A 23,849-nucleotide genomic window follows, 5' to 3' on the forward strand; every position below is an offset into this window, starting at 1 on the left:
TCCAGAGCTACTCACCAAAAAAGGTGCTTTAATTCTTTGTCAGGGATCGTAAATGCCATATAAATACATTTACAATATATGTATATATAGGTATGTACTCATATTTTAATCATTGCAGTGAAAATATACACAAAGATTTATTCTTTACCCCACAGCTATTTTAACAAAAGAAATTAGCACAGGCTGTTTTTTCTCATTAAAATGGAACACCTTGCTTTAATAAACAAATATTTGCGGCTTCTAGTTACACTGTTTTCAGAGCAAATTGGTTTTATAAGAAGTCTCTGCCACTGGGATCTGCCTGAAGAGACAAAAACAGTGCTCTTGCTAAATAACGCACAGTTGTAATGAAAGTGTGACTTGCTTTTCCTGAAAGGACAAGGTACTTGCAAATGTTCCTCTTCATTCTAAAATGGCTCTTGTGAGGGCAGTTCTGTAGAGAATGAAACCTTTGGAAGAAAGTGACTGTTGTTGTTAAGGCAGTGCACAACTGAACTGGCTGTTGGCAGTGATAAGCTTCACTACTAGAATACAAAACATTACAAAATAATAGAACAGTGGAAACCAAACATGAACAAGGATAGAACAATGATGAGAAAGTAGAAATAGAAGAGGCACTAATATTTCATTCATATTGTTAGATATTATTAAAAACACATTGTTAGATAATACAACAGGTTGCATCCCTCCATTACTAGAAGATATTTTAGGATTGCATAAAGCAACCACACATTACTATCACTGCTTGTGTAGTATCTTTTCACATCTGTTTGGGATGGAGAAATTCACAATTCATATTCTGAAATATATAACATCAAAGTACTGCATTTAGCACATTCTCATGGCACGAGCTGATGTACTATATTTTGTTTGTTCTATGCTTCCTGTTTTTTAATATAACATCCACCTTTCAAGAATCTGCAGTGGGCACAGGCACCTCTGCAGTGTGTTCTCCATACAGATTCTTTTTTTTCAGACAGGTTATTGACTTTGAATCATGTGGAAATCCCCAGATCCAGTTAACATTTATCTTTTCCTCCAACAGACTTGCTGCCATTTGCTCTCATTTGCCCTATTGTCTCAATAAATAAAAGATTACAGAGAGGTGCTAGTCTCGTGTTTTTCCACACAAAGCCAAATACTGCTTCGCCTTGCATTTCTTAATCTCCTGACACTATTACATTGTTTTTCATTCCATAAAATGTGGTCACAGTACAACAGAAGTTTTATTAAATATGTAATTATAAGTAAAAACAGACAATCCATCTTATTATTGAAAATACGTCTTGGGGGACAGGCAGCTGATTATCACAACAAAGAATCATCTTAGCATGTTTATAGGTTTTCATAACGAAAGTTATAATTCTGCTAGCTTGAAGCATCAAATGCTTTCAGGGATTATGTTTGTGCTATGATAGTTTCATAGGCTTCATTATCTTAGCACAATGATTGCTGTATAAGCAGCTGGCCAAGGATCTCTGCTCTGACATGAGCGAGAAATCCCATGCAGAGGCCTTCAGTACAGAACATATATTTAAATGATATTTTTGTAAGAGTGCTGGTCTGGACTATAGCTGCCTACATAAGAGTGAGATCCATAAATGATCCCTATTTTACTGGGGACATCAGGAGAGGATTTCAAACTATTGTGATCTTTCATTTTCTTTACTTATTTGCTGAGGAGCCTTTGACCTGGATATTTTCTTTTGTAACTCTACATTTCCCTCCAAGTGAACATGTTTGACATACCCTAAAATATAAAAAATTTGCAATCCTATGCGGCTATGCTACAAAACATACATAGAGCGGTCCCAGGGAGTTTGCACATAGGGCCTTATTCAGAATGACCCAGCACTCCCAATTCAGGCTTAAACTGCTGTTTGCAACCAAATAGGGATTCTATGTAGCACACACATTATTCTGCATCCAAAATGTTTCATGTTATTAGAGACACCTGGAACAACAGGAACATGGAAAATGGTCAAAATGTAAGAATGTACACAGTGACTGAGTGCACACTGATACATTCCCTCATTTAGTCACCAGGGGCACTAATGCAACGAAATTACTGCACCCATTAAACATCACACCCTCAGGTGTTAGCATTTATCTGTCGTCATATTAAGTAGCTAAACGCTGGAGAACTTGAATGAGTCCCACATTAAGCTGTCTGAGCTTCAATGCCTCTTACATGGGGACCAGAGCTCTAGTGCCAATAAAACAATCTGACTTCAAGATGCTACAGTCCCAGCCAAACCAGTTTAGATCTTTGGGCAAAGATTGATAACCATGCAGTGAAAAGAAAATGCAATAGTTCTCCAAGGGCTACCCACCTTGGCAACAGCTTGGTCCCATTGATAAACGGTAGAATGCCACAGCAGTCATACGTTCTGACCATCCCGTTTTAAGTACCATTGTAACATCCTGCACTATTATTTTCAGCTCAGATAGCTCAGCATATTAAAACATCAGTTGCAGGGCATTCGAAACTTCAGGGCGAGAAAGGCCTGAATCCCATCCTTGTTCACTTAGTCTTCTATCTATTTGAGGTCATTGTGAATAGTATGGTTGAATAAAATGCAGCCAAAGAGCTTGGTGCAAGTTATTTTAGCCAAAACTGGATCACTTGACGATCATATCATCAAGGACAAGAAAGCCCTGACCTTCTGAAGCAAATCCTGTCTGTTTAGCTGAAGAGAGTCCAATTTGCTGAGTCTACACTGGAGAGATGCAGGCTTGCCCCACTTATTAAAATACATGTGCCTTATTCAAATTCCGGACAAATCAGTTTTATATAAAGCTGCATATTTGATCTCTCCACGGACAGTATATTCCATAAAACTCACTTTACCATAATTATTTTTTTCCTTTCTAAAATAATTGGGCAATTTTCACATTGCTTTCTATTCTTTACCTTTGAAAGGTTTACTTTAGTTTTTATACCAAGCATACAGTAATAGCTTTGTCCAACATGTTAGACAAATGCTTTGTCGCAGGTTTGTGCATGTGTTTTGTCCATCTTGGCAACCTATTTAATTGTGTGTATTTAGTGCCAGGAGGTCTCCTTGTTGACTTGCAGGCAGAATGAAGGTGTTGCAAACTATGGTTATTTAGTTCATGTACGTGTATACATTTATGGAGTTCCTTTCACTGAAACAGCAGTTTAGAATGTTTCTGTTTAATGACAAAGTACCTGCCGTTTGTACTGTGTATTCAGCTACAAGGGAAAAACTTTAACTGTGGGAAATAGAGACTTACGATTTTATGGCAAGGTACAGGTTCAAATATTAAGCCAACATTCTTTTATTCTGCCCCTACATTAGGGAGAAGCAACAGTATAGGACACCTGAATAAAAGAAATCCTGGCGCACATAGCCACCTTCTTACTTTCACGGCTTCTCATACACAGTTAACTAGCTATCTCTGGTGGAGGAGTAACTTTCAGAATTTAAGTACGATTTTGGGATTGGATAAGTCTATGAGGCTAATGGGATCACTGTAGGTTCTATCAGGATGGTGTAAGCAGATCTGTGCTGTTTTAGAGTACACCTATTTTTATATTAAGTTGTATTTACAGGTGTTCCTCTTGAAATGTTTAAGTTTACAAGCAGGAAAGGATGGTATTTTAGCCTTTTTAAAGGTCAATATCTTGATTTCAAAGTAGTGATCATTATTTAAGAGCTGAGCAACTCTGAGATTTATTGGTGATGCATAGTCTCCTTGGAATGAAGCGACACCCACGAAAGCAATAGCACAAGTCTAGGAAAAAAGTTGAGCACAAGAGGATTTGGTAATCGTTTGTTACATCATCTTTAGTCTCATGACTGGCTTCCTTAGAAGCATGTTGCCTAGTTTGAGGTGTTCTAGACCAGGTGAGAGATTTGTAAGGAAGTAAGGGTCAGAATGAGGCCTAGATCATCACTGGCATGTTTTTAGACTACAAATGGATACAAGGTTTTGGTCTTTTTAAATATGAACGGTAACGATCTCAGGAGGCGACTGGGTAAAAGTTTAAACACCTATCAAGATAGACTGCTGTATGTATTGGGCCCTTTAAAAAAGGTATTTTTTATATGACGAAGGATACTTATGCATAAAGTTCGGAGGTTGATGTCAGTGAATTAAGGAAGCTTATTCAGCAAGAATTATGTCTGGCCATGCCAATGCGGGATTAGCAATGGAAAAGATTGCTTTGATTAAACCAGGTCCAAAACAAGTTGAGTTGGGCAATACAGAGGGGGTCTTTCGGCACAAGGAATGCCATTTGGAGAACACGTCCTGAAAGATAAGTCAAACTAAGTGGGTACTTTCAATACAACACAGAAGTCTCAAAAAGATATGATGAAGGTCTTTTATAAGGTTTTTACAGGGGCCAAGCAAACAAAGGGGTGATTCCTTGGGAAAGGGCAATGTATTATGGCAGCCAATTTTATGTGTGAGTAAATATGCTACGGGATGCAACAGTTATTTTGGACTTTGAATAAGCAATAACAAAGAGCTTAAGGAAGAAATAAGGAAAGGTAAATAAGCAAGGGCACCAACAAGTATGATGGTATCAAGATCTTTGATATATTGTTATAAGAGCGGATTTTTGACAGACTCATCTTATTTGATGGTGGCAAGAGATCACTCAGGATCCATGTGTGTTGGAGACTTTCCAGGGGTTTTGGATAGATTTTATAGAGGTGCCTGTACAACACAAAGTACCAAGGGAATTTGGCTTAGGTGTGTAAAAGGCAGACTTGTGAATCAGGAAGACAGGGAACTTTGTCAAAAGAGAACAACTTTTTAGAGATCGGAGTATGAAGAAGGTTTTATAGGCAATATGTTTGGTGAGCAAAAAAAGACAAAGGGAAGAGACCAGTTGTAAATCTGAGAGTCTTAAATGAATGGATGTTTTACCAGCATTTCAAGATGGAGGGAATTTCTCTTTTGAGAACCATATTCAGGAAATACATTGAATGGCACACTTGAATATGACAGATGGACATTTAAAAATTTCAGTATTTCAGACTTTCTCCATTTTCATCCTGAGGAAACCTATGGAGAATTACTTGCTAACCATGTGGCCTGACTGTGGTGTTCCATGAGAATTTTGAGGTCAGTAGTAGCTTTGCTTTGGGTATGAAGTGTGAGATTAATAACATACCAGGAAGATATTTTATTGATTGCTGAGAAGAAATATCTTTTGGTGGTTTAAACTAAGCTAGCAACTGGGTTTTTGGAGTCATTAGGCTTTGCGGTGAAGTGAAAGATATCCAGTCTAATTCCAGCACAAAACACTCAATTTTGGGACTTTTTTCAGGCCAATGTATATCTTAAATTGGCTGAGGGAGAAAAAAAGACATTTTGCAGGGAGTTGAAACAAGTTAGAGAATATATTTTTGAGATTTCTGGATAGCAATTCAGACTGTATTTCTGGGTTTGCTTCATTATCGTGCACTTTGAGGGCGAAGGGAGTGCATTTAAGGATGCGCTTTAAGTTCTTGGAATGAAGGCTTGATAGGAGTTGCTGTAGTTGGTGGAAAGTAAGCATTCAATGGCCAGGCTGTGATAGCAGAGTTACCTGTGGTGGTGGAAGAGTCAGGGGCAAGTTTTGAAGGATGGGGAGCTCATGGTGGAAAGGTAGTTACTGGAGGAAGGTAATCTCTGGAGGGGAAATGGTTGCATGAAATGCTTTGAGCTCCCAACCCGATACTTTGCAGTGAAGACACAAGCAGAAAACAGAGCCAGGTGCATTAGGTTTGAAATGGGCAACGTACTGATTATGAGATATATCAACTGGTTGAGAGTTCTGAGATCGCAAGGTTTGGCGGCAACACCAAAGAGGCATGACACAGCAGTCTCAGCATATTCCAGAATTAAGTAATTTTATGACAGATTGAAGATTGAAAATGTTTTGTGATTCCAGCAAATAGAGTTCGTTTTTGAGCATTTAGGAGTCGACATGGTTGATTGCAGGGACCCACTGCAGAGTTTTACACTTTGGTTTTCAAAAGGTCATTTTCAATTAGTAGTTTGGAAGATTTCAGAGAGCCTGGCGGGCATCAGAACTTTCAGATGAGGCTTTAAAGCACATTAAGGGATCTTGGGTGCCCTGAACGTCTAAAACAGGTAAACTGGCATGGGAAAAGAGGACCTGTTAATGTGTTGTGAGTAAATAATTATGTTGTTCGTTGATTGAAAAAACACGAGCACAGGGCATGAAATGTGAGAGGTTAATTGACGTCAATTGTTAGTTTCTTTTAGTAGGCCTTCAATTAAATTATGATTTCCTACACAAGGCTATGGTAAATCTGAATTTTATTTTCTGGAAGCTCCAAGCACACCAGTGGCTATACCTGTTCTCATGACCTTGTTGATTAATAGTTGCTAACTTGTTCCTGCTTTGTCTACACTGTTCGCTAACTGCAATTCCCTCATTCAGCAAACTGAAGCAAAGGGTGGTTCTTAGAAGTATATGATGATTTTGAAACATGTATTAGATCAGTGGTTCCCAACCTTTTGACTTCTGTGGACCCCCATTTTATCAATACTGGAGCCCGGGGACCCCCACTGAATCATTATTGGAACACGGGGACCCCCAAGGAGTCATTACTGATAGCTGGGACCTAAAATTATTAAATTTTTTAAGCAGCCGCGGACCCCCTGAGGAGGCTTCGCGGACCCCCACAGGTTGGGAACCACTGTATTAGATGTTTCATTTTTTATCAGGCATGTTAGCTTTTTCTGAGACAGGGTAATTTAGATCTACTTAGAGTGTTAACCAGCCAAGGTTCCTCAACATTAGTTTGAAAACAAATGCAGTTTATGGATGGAGCTGTGTGGGAAACAAAAATGTTTTAGCAGGAAAATTAGAATAAGAAATTGTGTCCTTTGGACAGGTTTATTTCACAGCACTGACTTATATTGTATAGATAAATTCAATTTAAATGTAAAAGTACCATATTCTCTGGCGACCACTAAGGCACTCAGCACACAGTGGGTATAACTAATACTTATATAGGCAGTAATGGTTCTGCAAACAATTATAATTGATGAGACTATACAACTTGTTTGAACCCCCTTTAGAAGCTTCAGAAGGAATAACGTGTAAACTGATCAAGCAGGAAATTGGGGCTGATGACCTTCAGGATCACTGAGGCCCGTGTGATAAGTGCACTAACACGTTCAGCTAATTTAGCAGATATTGAATGTAATCTCCCAGACCAAAAAGAGGCGGTTCTCATTGCTTGGCAACTGAGATTACAAAATATTATGCTATTAAAAGCAAATCTTCGTGATTTACATAAGTGAAACCCGAGAAGTAGCAAAACCCACCATTAAAAACACACCATCATAAAAATAAATGGAGATAAACCAAGGCTTGTTAAACTTTTAACTGAAGATTCACCTTCATTGCCCCCTTAAAAATCAGCAAATGCATGCTGTCTATTTCAAATTATTTTCAATCCAAGGCATATATTCACAGAACATCTGTGCATTACACTATTTTTGATTCATCAAAGCCATAATAAATATACTGACGTTCTGTCAAAATAAACCATACCCCGGAAACTAAACCTATTTTTAATATTCACATTCAAAACTATGCTTTACAGTGTGGTTTGGCTACTTTCGCATTTTCCAACAATCACAGTCCAGATTAAAGGCAGGTGTTTAAAGAGATGAGCTCAAGTTGTATACGTGTTTGCATTTAGACTTGTTGGTTCTTGGAGCTTCAAATTTCAATCCCTAGGCAATTTTGTGTGACCAGGATTGGGTGGGGGAAGATTAAAAACATTTAACAGCTGCGCAATAAAAACAAAAACATGTGACTTGTCCAAGGACAGCCCCGTGCGCACCAACAGATGAACCGAAATTGCTCATCTCTTCGTCAGCAGAATAGGCAGCAAGAGAATTGAGGAAATGGTTGTTTTAAATCAATCGGAACTTGTCACATGGAGGAAGCAAGAACAGGAATAGAGGCTTGCGAAAAGTAAAGAGAAGTAATAAGAGTCAGCTGAGCTGTGCATCCAAAGGTGAGAGAGTTCTTTATTGCAACAACTCTAAGGGGTGGCCAGAATTTGTGCCATGTTTCCAAAGCATCGAAACCTTCCTGGCGAGTTGCAGAGTGTTTGGAATGGTCTCGATGGTTCCCCTTGTTTCAGCTTATGATGCCAGGTTAGACCTATTCACTGCGCCATTCGGGAAAATTGTGCCCTACTAATGCTCTTGGACCTTGTTTGGATGTGTTTTTTTTTGCCTGGAGAGCCTTTGGTACTTTCAGCCAGTGGGTGAGTTGTCCCCTACGTCTCTAGGGGTTCACTTTGCCCTCTTGTGCCAATCTTTCGTTGAGTTGGCACAACTGCTTGAGGAATCCGTCGTTGGGGCCGATCTCCCGCTTCTGTCGGACGGTGGCCAGGGCTGTCTTCACGTCCATCTTCTTGCGGAGCATGAGGTACGCAATCACCAGTGTTGGGGAGCGGCTGTAACCTTCTCGGCAGTGAACGATCACGCGGCCTGCAATGCAAACAAAATACGGGTCACATCGGAGCAACAATGACAATCAGGATCAAACAGCATTGTCAGCTGATCGCATCTTTTGTGGATTCGCAAGATTTTATTAGTTTAGCTTTGATATTTTCCATCTCTGTAACAATATACCGTACACTAAAACTTGCTTAAAACCACAAATGGCTGCAGAAAGCTGCATTTTGTGGTCAGCAAAGAGGAAAAAGCGAGACTTGCACATACTGTACTGTAGACAAAATGGGAGTGCGATGCGTTCAACATACTGTAAAACAGAGGTCTTCAAACATTTCGATGCCGGGACCCCCTCTTAAAAGATTTTAGGTGTAAGGACCCCCTCCTGATAAACATTTCTAGAACCTGGTACTCCTCATCATCAACAATAATAAACATCCCCATTTCCCACAGCAAATCATTTTTACTGTGAGGAAATATTAAACAGTGTTTAGCAAACCAAAGGTCAGTGAGTGTGGGGGGGGCAATGGTGTGGCTAAAAACAAAGGACCTCATTTATGAGGAATTGACGCGGGGCAGCGCCGCAAGTCTTCTTGCTACACTGCCCCACGCCAATAAAAAAGGGCAGTAATGGACCGTAATTATGAAATACAGTGCATTTCTATCCTTTCCTGCTGCGCTTGTGCACAATTGCTGCCTAGTGCCAACATAGGCAGGATTGTATTTATGCAGGAAGGTGCACCTTCGTGCACAGAAACAATCTAAAGAGGCATTGTACCTCTTTCTCTATGTGCGGCAGATAGCAACACACATGGAAAGAAAAAAAAAACAAGGAGAAATTAAAACATTTCTTCTCATTATGCCTACTCTGGGGAGGTGAAAGGTTTGGCACTGCTCCAGTTTACGTGATTTTGTAAATCTGGGGCAGCGTCAAAATCCATCTGTGTTGCATGGGAACACCTACCACTACACCCATGAAATGCCTCCTTGACGCAAAGTAAGGCAATGCAGTGGCTTGCGCTGCTTTGCCTTATTCCATATCTACAAGGCCATTCCAAGGCACTCAGGGGGCTTTGCGTCACCTCATAGGTATGATTGAGAGGCTTGCGCTACTGGAGCGTCAAATAAATGATGCTCCAGTAGCGCAAGCCTCTCAAAAATAAACCTAATATATTCTCTACGTTTTTTTAAAAGTCTTTCACCATCAAGTAGCTACATATAAAATAACAGCGCGCTTAAATGAAAAATAAGTAAAATAAAGTTGTTACTCAGTGGGAAATGCACCATAGTGCGTTATGAAACCTCTAGTAGTTAATGCACTGCAGAGGTCTGTGTGTAACCGGAGATGGCGACAGAACTAAATCTTGGTTGGTGCAGTTGAGAATAGTGATTTGTATATTTTAGTGCCATGAGGTCAAAGCACTGTGAATATGTAAGACATTATTTTATACTTGCATTAAACACAGTATAAGAGAGGCCACTACAAAAAGGTTTAATATAAAACGGTGCTTCCAAAATGTGGATTTAAGTAATATCAGAGCATATGCGATACCTTTTTTTTTAATAGCTGTCCCTTCAACACCTCCAGGTGAAGTAAGCGCTGTGTAAATACAATTACAATTAAAAGCACGCACTTCACAGCACAGTTGTTAATTCTTTGCACTACCCTCAAAAAGAATAAATGTTTGTCCTCACAAAGCTTTGAGTGATTCGATCATTTAAAGCTGCTCCCAAGCACCCTTTACATTTGCACATCAGCTCGTAGCGCACGTTTGCATATAATTCTGGAAGCAGACACCCTGGGATGAAGGTCTCCTTAGCTGTCTGTGCAGCTTTCACAGCACAGCAGACTCAAATTAAAGTTCAGCTGAGGCATTTTAAGGATCAGCTGTGGGAATGCGCGACCCTCTTTCCAGTACTCCACGGCCCCCCTGGGGGTCGCGACCCCCAGATTGAAGACCTCTGCTGTAAAAGGACCTGTTTCATGGCAAATCTGTCCACCCAGGGGTAGAAGTTAGATTTTAAATCACACTTGTGTGACAAACTTCCAGGGTGTTGAGTTATCAGTGCTTGGCCATGTGTGGTGTTGGACCTACTCCAGGTCTGAGATGGGGTACATTCAAAATTGCTTTTGGACATTTCTTGCTGTAGCTGTAGTAACTACTGAAATGCTGCTTGTGAATAGGAACAGGCATAGGGCCTCATTACGAGTGTGACGGTCTCAGTATTGTAACACTCGCACTGACGGTCAGGCTGCCACACTCCGAGTCGTCTAACCGCTCAATTACAACCCTGGCGGGTACCGACGTCTGTAGCACCTTATAACACTTTTGAATCATTAAATTTCCTGTTTCTTTTTGAGTAAAAATGAACAGCAAATTCAATTTTCACTTCTTACTCCACCCTCCCTCCCCCCACCCCGGTCACAGCATATTTTTTCTTACTACATTAAATCTTCATGAAATAAAATGAGTCACTACAGAAATGTGGTGCACACATCTTTGCATCTTTCTGCCTCTTGTGTTATGAACTCTTCGATGCCTACATAGCTTCATCTGCAGAACACGCCCAAAAAAAAAGATATTAGGCATTTAGGACGAAACTGATCTGTGCAACGTATTTACGGAACACTCATCGCATTGCCAATTCAAAAAAGAATCTGGGACAACACCAGGACAAACTCGGAGCGGACATGTAGCTTTACAGCTAGGGTCCGATTCACAAAGGTAACTTTATACATTAGTAAATCAACACTCTATACCAAATTTACTGCTATTGGCTATTCACCATTTCTAAGTGTGAATTTACCACAAAGTGTAGCCTTACATGGCCCCATCCTACGAAACCAGGGGCTGGACCCAAATTTACGAATGTGGGATTACTAGTACTTATTCACATAGATGAAGAAGTCTCTCCAACTGGGACGCAGATCTCCCAAAAAGGGACATTTAAAAAAGTTTAATAAACTTTTTTTTAAATTGTAAAAGTATTTGTGTTAAATATTAATGTAAATGAAGTTTTATGTGTATTTTAAATGTAGAACAACATAGAAAAATGCTTCTGCACTATTCATTTCGTTTTTAATTAATTTAAATATATTACATTCAAATTACGATTATAGATTTATTAAAATAAAATTCCCACCCAAAGTCAAATATTTATATGTATAATATAGTAAATATTACTAAAAGGTAAAGTATAGGATTAATTTAAATCCATGTATTTTTTTTAAAATAAAGTCACATTTATGTTTAGATTCTGAAAGTAAGTAAAATATTTCAGACTAAAAATATTTTATTTGTACACACTTAACGTTAAATAACATTTATATATATTTTTTAAATATTTTTCCTATGGAGTTCTATTTTAACTCTGTGCTTCCATTATTTTCTAAAGGGAGGGTGTTGAGTTATCAGTGCTTGGCCATGTGTGGTGTTGGACCTACTCCAGGTCTGAGATGGGGTACATTCAAAACTGCTTTTGGACATTTCTTGCTGTAGCTGTAGTAACTACTGAAATGCTGCTTGTGAATGGGAACAGGCATAGGGCCTCATTACATGTGTGACGGTCTCAGTACTGTCACACTCGCACTGACAGTCAGGCTGCCACACTCCGAGTCGTCTAACCGCTCAATTACAACCCTGGCGGGTACCGACATGGTATCAGCGATCAGAGTTGTACTCGGCCAGGGTGGTGCAGAACCTGGCTGATTACAACTCCCCTCACTGCCAGCCTTTCCATGGCAGTTTCACCGGCATGGAAAGGCTGGCAGTGAGGGTGTGGTGGGGGCCCCCTCTGTGCTACAGGATAGCACTCAGCTCCTTTAATGGAGCCGAGTGCTATCTCGTAACACTGCTCCCGCCGGTCTGACCAGCTGAAACACTCTATTACAATGTTCCAGCCGGTCTGACCGCCGGGAACATTGTAATAGGGTAGTGGGGACGCCACCATCATGTGCAGTGGCGTTCTCCCCGCAAGTCTGGCGGTCCCGCATTGGGACTGCCAAACTCGTAATAAAGCCATTACTCTTTTGTGGGAGGGAGTCTGTTCCTTCATAAACTGCTCTTAACTCCTCTTTAACCATATCTAACACCCTCCCATTTTGTAGTAAGTATTCCCCATTTTCCAGCAACTCCGCTCTGTCCTTCTCAAATTTACTGCAAAAGTGCAGGCATATCTGTGTGCAGATCTTCACAGTCGGGGCAGCAATGTCCACATAGAAAAGACAGGCAGCGGCATAGACCATAGCATGTAGGTTTGTGAACAGCAATTTATAGTATGTGATTAATACAAATTTAATATTCCTAAAATGCATTTAGTGAATAGGCACTCCAGAGTGGTGCTCAAGGTGATGCATGCATAGCAAAAAGACATCTATAAAATCCCTGGTTTATCTACAGACCGGTCATCCAAAATGGACACACAATTCTAGTTACCATTTGATCGGCAAGAGAAATGAGTAAACTAACGTGATCTACTTTTAGGCAGATGAACGTGGTGCAATGCTACAAATTAACTTGCTGGCCTTTGTCTAAAAACTGAACACTGATGTAAAGTGGAAAAATTAAGTACTATAACAATTATGCAGAATAAATGCAGGCATATCACACAGGGGAATTATAATAGATGTCCTGAAGGTGTTGAGGAGAACCACCTGGGGAAATCAGTTATCCTGAAGGAAAACGTAATAGTGACTTGAGGAAATTGGAATAGTTATTCTGAAGATATACATGAGAATCGTGAGAAAATCTGAATAGTTATCCTGAAGAAATACACGACAATCATGTGAGAAAATTAGAATAGTTATCCTGAGGAACTTTATGAGAATCTCTTGAGGAAATTACAGTAGTTATCCTAATGGAATACAGAATTGCATGACAGAAAACCGAATAAGTATCCTGAAGGAATACATGCAATGACAGAGTGGAAATTAGAATATTTATCATACAGGAATAAGTGAAGAGCTATGAGGAATTGGAGTTCACCCATGCATTACATGTCACACAGTCCGCAACCCTAACACACTTACCCTCAAATACTAACACGAGTATGGCCTAGTGAAGAGATTCAAGCCATTGATACAGCTTATTAGCTGAGCACCTCTTCCATCGTCATACTCCTTTAAAAAATGATATCTATGTTCCCAAAATACCATCAAATGAAGTGATTGCACTCTTTTAACAATGTTCATTTGGTCCTCCATAGGAAAACAATCACCCAGAATCTACAGAACATCGTGCATCCATAGAAAACTGTGTGCAGTCACAAGTTCAATTTGTGAATTTGAAAATATAATAATGACCATATTGTGCAAAACTGGTACATGCATTTCACATGTTCAATGGAAAGGAGCAGAGGATTGTCTGGGAAGTGTCAGTTCATCTTCTGCATGCAGTGCACTTCTCACCATTGCCATTAATGAAAGATTTGCTTATTCAGGCACACCTCCCAGGAGAATGCTCCTGACCTTCATACAATGACTGAGTTGGGTTCTGTGACAACATTAGTTCAGGAATTTTTAGAAAAGGAGTGCTATTTAAGGAAAATGTAGCAAAAAACAACCACTTTTAAGACCACAGGGCTGTGTTATACTTGCAACACCAAACAATTACAGATCATCTCTGATGCACATTAGAGCAACAACTCTAACATGTTAAACAGCATGTACAACCTTTCTTTCCAATAAGGTGTTTGGGAAAAAATCTGAGTTAGTCAAATTGTAAAAATGTCTTGCTCCATGCAAATCTACATTTAACACTTTGAAGAAGCACTTAAAGCATTTGAAATGATGTGCATCTAACATAGCATTTAAGTGAGATCCTTAGCCACTCAGGTGTATCTTCCCACCAATCCGCGGACAACATGCAATTAGCTTAAAAACCTCCACCATCACGGACATCAGCATTCTCAGAACATGCCTGATCATGATTCGGAGTTGGATGTGAACACATTTGTTTTACTAAATCCAAATATCACTAAATATTTACTCTTTTCCCTATCTGGAAAAAGCAAGCTAAAGCCTAACTTTGTTAAAGGCGTAAAACAAAGGCTTTCACTCTGACACTCAAGCTACCTATGAGATCTCTTGGTTTTAAAATGGATTCATCACTGTATTTGATTCCTCAAATCAACAACATGGCCAAAAGTGTAAATGCCTTCCTCCGCACGCTCACAAAATTAAGAGACATCGTACCCAAAGATCAGGGGAAAATCGCTGTTTATGGTCCAGTAATCTCTTCTCTACACTCTGGCAACTGTAATGTATTAGGGGTTCCCAATGGCAAGAGACCCCCTAAAAGTCATATCACACTACATGGCCACACTAGTGAGATAATCAAGGAAAATGAACAACATTTTGCCCACTTTGAATGAATTCCATTGGCAACCTCCAAAAGCTAGGATAATCTTCACATGCACCACCCTGCCCTACACATGCACCACCCTCCTTGTCTTTCCGCTCTACTCCATCTCAGTATGACTAAGAAACCTTCACGGTCAAAATTATATCAGAATTGAAATTCCCAAATTCAAAACCTTCTTCTGCCCAGAATAGATCAGTCTCTGTACCTGCAATATCTACCTGGAACTTAGTACCTATAAATGTCAAAACCCAACCTTCCTCTCCTCACTTTTAGGAATCATGAGAAAACATATCAGTTCTGCCTTATTCTTGATTCGTCCCTAAAGAACATTTAAACTGTTACTCTCTGTAACTGAGTGTCAGACTGAATCACTTTCTCTCTCCTTTTGCAAGGATCCGTATTGTGTGGACTCCACACTCATGACAGTTTCTTCTAAATGTTTGTTCTGCATTATCCCTGACCACTTAATTTTCATCCCTTTACTTCCTGTAAATCGCTTTTGATCTTCTGATGGTAATTTAGCTCTGGTGTTGTTGGATACCATGTTAAATGTATTGCTTCTGATTCAATCAAGTGCCTAAATGACTAAATGCTGCAATTCTATAGCCAATTAACCACTCCTTTCAGCTACCTCTCTAAACCATATAGATAATACGGATAATAAGTGCATGTAAACAGTTAACAACTGCGTGCAATCTAATTATAGAAAACTGAATCCATCCAAGACAGATTACCTTTTACCGGGAGGGTCAGCATGGATGTTGCTAGTGCTATTAAAGGTTGATTATGCACCCCATCCTTCCTGGACCTCCTAGCATCCAAATCGTAGATGAATCACCACAGAGAATATAGACTATTAAAGGTTGATTATGCACCCCATCCTTCCTGGACCTCCTAGCATCCTGAATCCAGATTGTCAAGGCTCCAAAACGCAAAATCGTAGATGAGTCACCACAGAGAACATAGACTGTTCTTCAGATTCCTACATTGCCTCCCAGAAGACCAACAGCGTTAAAAATAATGAATACCACTACACACAGGTTATTATCCTACAGGTGAAAACAGTGCAAAACCAGCTAGCTAGAAGCTCGCAAAGGCCATTTTCATTTTATTAAATATTTTGAAAACCAAAAAGTGTTTTCAGGGGAGTTTTTGTCTGCGTTTTTACATTACACTACACTTTAGAGCCATCTAAAAACTTACTATTCACTATATGCCTGCTTCTCCTGCTCTTTCCTGTCTCTTTATAATTACACTAATAACAATATGCATAAAAAAAACGACCCAAGAGACAGAGCTGACAGAAACATTGCTAAAAGCATAACATTTACACTGATATATTTACATTTTAACAGCAAAAGCACTTGTATTCTGCCTACCGACTTATGTACTAATAGGTCAGTTCACATAATACAGAATCGTACTGGGCCGCAAGACAACCAACCCATTAATATTAATGAAGTAGGTCGCAAATTGCGACCCACTTTGATAATCTACCGACACAGGAATGGTGCCTGCAGGGTTAAGCAGACCTTCATTTCTGTGACTGCTATGAAATACAGAAATCTTTTAAACAGGATGCGTGAAAAACAAAAAAATAAAACGTTTACAAATATTTGTAGGAGTAGGCATCAAGCCCCATGGACCACTGCCTGCTCCAAAAATTTTTTTTTTGTTAACACAGGGGAAGAGGTTCAACAGGGACCCCTGCCCGCTTGCGAATGGGTTACCGCCTCCTTTGAGATGGTGGTAAAGTATTAACGTTTTGCAGCCAAATTAGCAAAACAATAATACATATCATAAGGAATCAGTATTTGGAAGGGGAGACTTTAACACACCCCTTCCAAATACTGATACAAAATGATTTCCGAAACCCATATAACAATTTGGAAAACCTTCTCTCAACTGTTAAATGGGCTTAGTACGTTTAAGAAATTGTTTCAGTGCTCACAAACCCTCTGACGTACCAAATTGGAGAGGTTGGCAACGCTGAACGCTTAATACATGAGGCACAAAAATACTTACCATTTCAATATTTAGTATATTGCACACCCAGCTCTAGACACATTTGAAATTTGAAACTAAAGGGAACATCCTAGTCCTGCATTTCTAACAGTCACCAGCAACTGGCATTGTAGAACACTGCTTTGTTTGACGATGTCAGCTGGGACTATGAGATCTACTGTGACATCATTCGGAAGTTGCCTTTGATCTGTTGGGGAAACGAACACTCTTTATGCATGGCATCTTTGATTAGGCAATGTAGGCATCTTTGATTATGAGCATCACCTTGTCTTTCATAAATGATGGCAAGCTAAATATTAAAATGACCACAACAAGCTCTAATACAAAAATTAGGAGAGAAAGATGAATCGTCTTCAAATAGACACAATTTTTGTATGAGCTCTTTTGTACAAAAAAATTAATTATTCTTATAAATAGCTGCCAACATGTTTAGTAAAACCTGCACTCTAGCTTTCTGGACTTTGCCTCATATTGCTCAGTACCACTGAGTATTTGCTTTAGTAGCTATTAATGTTCTACCAGTCTTCACCACACCCCCAATCTATGGTTCCATGGTTTATTTATAATTAAATACATGTGAAAGCTACTTAGAACACAGACTGATTTCCAAGAAATATAATCCATGTGACTTCAGAAGCCCTAGTTCTCCATGTTGTTTTGATACACTTATTATAAATAAAATGTAAAAAACTAGAGACAGGCCTGAGCTAATGAGAATTCTCTAATCCTTACAAAGCAGAGCAATTTAGATAATCTTCCAAGTTTTCTGATTCTGTCATTCCTCCCTCACAGGATTATCAATTGACTGGGTTCCTAAAGCTGCCGTCTTTGTGTAAAACCACAATCATAATTCGCTGAGACACTTTAAATATTGAAGCAAATGCTAAATAGCTACCTGGCAGCTCATTTATTTTAACCTGAAGTTATATTGTGTCCCAGGTATTGGCAATCAAAAACACTGTCACAAGGAGAATACTATTGAAAAGTTTGTTTTTTTGTCTTTAGAGAAATATATATATATTTTTCTCTGTTGTGTCGACAACGGCTACTACTGTGCTGATGTAGACATGGTTTGCACTTAATGGTAGTCACTTTAATCAGACAATAGGTATTAAAGCCAAATAGCTTAAGCTGTTTCTTTTCTTAACAGAGAGCGATGCTTCTCCCTGCATCATACTATTTTTTCGCAAACCCTTCTGACTAGTCGAGCAAGCCATGAGCTGAAGTACAACTCTACAACTCTCCTCCCCTTTATCTGCCATTCCCTCCCTTTCAGCGATGATGGGTAAAGCGCTGCCAAAGCACTGTAGCGCAGTGGCTCGTTGATGACCTAATTTCTCAAATGCTGTGGTAAATTCGCAAAGGCGTTTAGGATTATGTAGAATAGTGCTCCTGTACAACCACTTCATATGCTCCTAAAGGCCTTTCGGAATTTATCAGATATTCTTTAAAGTAACCCTTAATTATTGTTTCAGTTTTGGTGGCTTCCTCTTTTTTTTAATAGGCCACTCTTTTGGTGCACATGGCAACCATTTGTCATAATCGTCTATATTCCAAACTAAGATGTGGATTCACAAGGCAGTTATGTGTATGTGAAGCTGTACAACAAATCCCTTTATTAATTAGCCCCTTTAAGGGTGAACTATATACAGCATTAATATTTAATACAATTTACAGTACAACAAATGCTAAAGGAAGTCTACTGTTGAATGGGTTTCAATTCAACAGACAAACTGGCATTAGATTTAAATAGCTTTGGTACTTACTGTAGAGTCATCTGTATCTTTTGTTTCTGGTAAAGAAACCTATTTCTTCCAGACTTCCTTCTAAAGTACAGTTCCAACTTTTATGAGATTTGTATACACACACGTACTTGTGGAAATGTTTGAAAGATATGTATTTTCAAGACTACACCCACGGTACATTCATGCAAACTGTCAACCAGGCAGACAATTCAAAAAAGTAGGAAAAATAGAAATGTGCATCTACAGACACAATCATTTTCTCAGCTTTTGCATGGGTAAATATTTTGTCTGTGGATAAACTGATTCTTTAAAAAGCTGGAGATATCAGAGAGGACAGGCAAACTGAAACATGCTGCAAAAACCTTATAATGATCCATTGTGCCACATTTTCGTTTTGTTCACTTTAAAGTTATTATGCGTTTATTTATGCAATTTTGCTTCCATCGTAAAAGTCAAACATTTTGTGGAATTGTTTTTACTAATAACAAGACAATTTCACACTTCTTACATCTCTCTGTGGCAATCATCAGTCACCGGAAATGGAGAGCCCAGAGAATTTGACTACAGTGATGTTATCAGGAAAAAACAGCCAACAAGTTGGTACCCACACTATTAAGCTAATAGGCTTACATTTTTAATTTTTGAGTATTCATCGAAGGCAGTCCTGCATTATAGTACTTCAGTGTAAAAGTATTTTTATCTCAATACAGATCCTTGTCCATGAGGGATCGATCCTTGGCAGCTTATTCTGCGAATCAACATAGGGTAAATGTTTATATAAGCGATCTAAGTGATCAACATTTAGTCAGTGTTTATTCTGAAAAACTGCCACTCATCGGGATGTCAGTGACCACTATGTACACCCTGGTGCATATGTCTCTTTAAACCAGCTTCAATGAATGACACCAATTATAGGAAAGCGCGTATTTTAGTGTAGCTTCCTCGTGTTTGACTGGATGTACTGACATACTGTACTCTGAGCCCTGGGAGACTGCTAAACAGTGCAAGGTGCATGTGTACTGATCCCTACACATAGTAACAGTTCATTCTGATTGCCGTATCTGGCTCTTTAGCAAAACTACAGCAATATGGGTCAGAAAGTACCCCAAAACATAAAAGCGTGCTGCGCGGGCTGCAGGTTCATGAGTGACTTCAATGACTTGGCTTGAGGACTGCCAATGCGGTCCAGAACAGCTGTAGACAAACTGCAGACAACGCATCATAATAAACAGTGACGGCTCCTCTGTTTGAGCGGAGGAGTGTTGCCTTCCTCCAGCAGCGGCAGCTGCAAAACCTTTTGAAGAAAACAATAATAAATTATGTTTATTCTCGTTTTCTTTAAAAGGGGTGGGCCACAAGAGTGAAGTGCACTGAGCACTCCCCCTTCACAGCACATGTTTGTTTGGCTGGCCGTCTTGGGCCAGCCAAACACACATGCGCTGTAGGCTCTCTCCAGCCCAACAACACAGTTGCTGGACTGGAGGGAGCCTGCACAGGCTCCCATTCTGCCTGGGAGCACCCTGGCTGGTTGCTCCCAGCCAATCCTGATGCTGCTCTCAGCAGCGTCAGGATTGGTGCAGGGCAGGCTGGGAGCCTGTGCCTGCAGGGGCAGGGGAGCATTGAGGGACATAGGAGGGGCAGAGGTGGTGAGTGCTTTTTTTTTTTTTTAATTAAATTTAATGTTTATTCCCTCCCGCCTCCCCACCCCACCCCACCCCTTCCGCGGCCCTCGAGCCACTACTGATAATAAGTAGTTTTAGACACATGGAAAGGCCTTCTTTATACATTAGTTGATTCATCCATAAATACAGAGCTGTAGAGACACAAGGCATGGGTGATTAATTTAAGAGGGGAGGTACACCAAATACTGTGATTTACACGCCCTAAAGTGGAGGATTAAAGTGCTAGCACATGCTTCAATAAATATACATAGAATTTAAAGTCTCATTATAAATAACATTCATATTTTTAGACTGTGGCTATCTGAATGTGAGAAGAAAATATTATGTGCCCTGCTGTAATACTTATCAGAGGTCGATTCATCAATCAAGTTCTACCAGGCAACCCATTCTTCATTAACAATAATTCATTATGACAGTCTGCTGCTGAGGTATGAAATACCTTTTTGGGAAAAGCAAAGGGCCTTGGCCGGTCAGCAGACTTCTAGCAGGAAGACAGAATCAAGTTAATTACAGATCATTTATCCCTTATTATCGGAGATACGGGGAGAAAATGGAAAACACTAAGATGCAGGCAGGAACTCCCAGCCCTAAAATAACATGTTCATAGTACCCAGAGTTATTCTCGGAGAATCACCTTTGATGGTGGCCTGCTATCAGTCAAGTGTCTCCTCTTCTCAGTGGGGTGTTTAAGGGTAGAACCAGACAGGACCTGCTTTATAGATGTGTATTCTCATTTTACTATGACAAGCCCTGTTCATGGATGAACACCTTTACACAGAGGCCCTGTGGCCCTAACTTCTTGAAATACCTCTAGAGCAAGAATTTCCAGATGGATTTACAGTCAGGTGGCAGAATGTTGTAAAAAATAAGGCTGTCATCACTGTGGAAAGCTCTTGAGAATAGGTTGATTATTAGCGCCAATCACTAGCCACTGGCTACTTTGAGAAAGGATTCCCACCATCAGCACCCCAGAACACAAGCAGACATGAAAACATAGAACAACCTGCATCTACCTCTTGGAGAAGAAGTCTGGGATTTCCTTTAATAGCTAAAAAGCAGAAAGTGCCCCTCAAGGGTCATACCAGCTAGTCTGCTGTGGTAGCAGGGGCCTAAAACAACAATAATGCCATCTTTCCTGTGAAGAATTAGCAGACCACTATGCACTTGGACCTAGTATAAGAGGCCAGGCTGAAGAGTGGTTATTTCCCACTGTACCCCATCTGTAACGTGTCACCTTCCTGCTATCTGTATACTACTTCACTGACGAATGCTTTTGAATTTTTGTAGTTTTTAGCATAATCAGGAGAAAGAACTTGGGCATTCAAGACAATCTGAAGGTTACTGTTAGAAATGGGGTTTTTGGTTGGCAGTTAGGTTGCCCTCTGTCCAAGCAAGAACCCTCACTCTAGTCAGGGTAAGTCACACACAATCCAAAATCAGCCTGTGCTCACCCTCCGGTAGCTTGGCACGAGCAGTCAGGCTTAACTTAGAAGGCAATGTGTAAAGCATTTGTGCAATAAATCATACAACACCATAGTATAACACCACAAAAATACACCACACAGTGTTTAGAAAAATATAGAATATTTATCTGGGTACTTGTAGGTCAAAACGATCAAAGTTGCAATACGAATTTGTAAAGATATCACTGAAAAGTGATATTAAGTGTCTTTAAGTCTTTTAAAAAGCAATAAAGTGTCTTTCAAGCACAGAGTACCTGGTTTCTGGTGGGAAATCTCCTCAGAGGGCCACAGGAGAAGAGATGCGTGGAAAAAGGGGTGTGTGCGTCGATTTCTCCTCAGCACACACAGACTTGCGTCGTTCTTTTCCACGCGGGGAAGTCGGGCGTCGTTTTCCGGCGCGCAGACAGTCTCTTTTTGTGGATCGCGGGGATTACCAGATGTCCCGGGTCTGTGCGTGGATTCTCCTGCTTATTTTCCGGCTGCGCGTCGTTCTGCGGGGCTGCGCGTCGAAGTTTCGATCTCACGGTAGGCGTCGCGTCGATTTCTCCTTGGAAGTCGGGCGGCGTTGTCCTTGCGAGGCCGTGCGTCGAAATTTTGGTCTCACGGCAGGCGTCGCGTCGATTTCTCCTTGGAAGTCGGGCGGCGTTGTCCTTGCGAGGCCGTGCGTCAAAGTTTCGCACTCACGGTAGGCGTCGCGTCGATTTCTCCTTGGAAGTCGGGCGGCTTTGTCCTTGCGAGGTTGTGCGTCGAAGTCTCGATCGTCCCGAGGGCGTCGCGTTGATCAGCGTCGGTGTGCGGCGTTTTTCTCGCCGCGAAACAAGCTGTGCGTCGAAATTTTCGGCGCACGGAGCGTCCACGTGAAAGGCAGAAGTCTTTTTGGTCCTGAGACTTCAAGGAACAGGAGGCAAGCTCTATCCAAGCCCTTGGAGAGCACTTTCACAGCCAGACAAGAGTTCAGCAAGGCAGCAGGGCAACAGCAAGACAGCAGTCCTTTGGAGAAAGCAGACAGGTGAGTCCTTTGAGCAGCCAGGCAGTTCTTCTTGGCAGGATGTAGTTTCTGGTTCCGGTTTCTTCTCCAGCAAGTGTCTGATGAGGTAGGGCAGAGGCCCTGTTTTATACTAAGTTGTGCCTTTGAAGTGGGGGTGACTTCAAATAGTCTCTAAGAAATGCACCAAGTTCCCTTTCAGCTCAATCCTGTCTGCCAGAGTCCCAGTAGGGGGTGTGGCAGTCCTTTGTGTGAGGGCAGGCCCTCCACCCTCCCAGCCCAGGAAGACCCATTCAAAATGCAGATGTATGCAAGTGAGGCTGAGTACCCTGTGTTTGGGGTGTGTCTGAGTGAATGCACAAGGAGCTGTCAACTAAACCTAGCCAGACGTGGATTGAAGGGCACAACAAGATTTTAGTGCAAAGAAATGCTCACTTTCTAAAAGTGGCATTTCTAGAATAGTAATATTAAATCCGACTTCACCAGTCAGCAGGATTTTGTATTACCATTCTGGCCATACTAAATATGACCTTCCTGCTCCTTTCAGATCAGCAGCTGCCACTTCAACAGTGTATGAGGGCAGCCCCAATGTTAGCCTATGAAGGGAGCAGGCCTCACAGTAGTGTAAAAACGAATTTAGGAGTTTTACACTACCAGGACATATAACTACACAGGTACATGTCCTGCCTTTTACCTACACAGCACCCTGCTCTAGGGGTTACCTAGGGCACACATTAGGGATGACTTATATGTAGAAAAAGGGGAGTTCTAGGCTTGGCAAGTACTTTTAAATGCCAAGTCGAAGTGGCAGTGAAACTGCACACACAGGCCTTGCAATGGCAGGCCTGAGACAAGGTTAAGGGGCTACTGAGGTGGGTGGCACAACCAGTGCTGCAGGCCCACTAGTAGCATTTAATCTACATGCCCTAGGCACATGTAGTGCACTCTACTAGGGACTTACAGGTAAATTAAATAGTCAATCATGGATAAACCAATCAATAGTACAATTTACACAGAGAGCATATGCACTTTAGCACTGGTTAGCAGTGGTAAAGTGCTCAGAGGTCAAAAGCCAACAACAACAGGTCAGAAAAAAATAGGAGGAAGGAGGCAAAAAGTTT

At 40.6% G+C, this 23,849-nt stretch overlaps 1 protein-coding gene across 1 annotated transcript in view; it reads right to left on the minus strand.

The window, feature by feature from the left end:
• Positions 1 to 608: 608 nt before the first annotated feature.
• The window catches only part of DUSP3 (dual specificity phosphatase 3), a 323,437-nt gene continuing 300,196 nt past the window's right edge, over positions 609 to 23,849 (minus strand). The window contains exon 3 of the mRNA XM_069237779.1: positions 609 to 8,502. Coding sequence (XP_069093880.1) covers positions 8,297 to 8,502 — 206 coding nt within the window. The 3' untranslated portion in view covers positions 609 to 8,296. The remainder of the gene's footprint in view (positions 8,503 to 23,849) is intronic.

The sequence above is a fragment of the Pleurodeles waltl genome, chromosome 6, assembly GCF_031143425.1.
Source record: "Pleurodeles waltl isolate 20211129_DDA chromosome 6, aPleWal1.hap1.20221129, whole genome shotgun sequence".
Classification (NCBI taxonomy): domain Eukaryota; kingdom Metazoa; phylum Chordata; class Amphibia; order Caudata; family Salamandridae; genus Pleurodeles; species Pleurodeles waltl.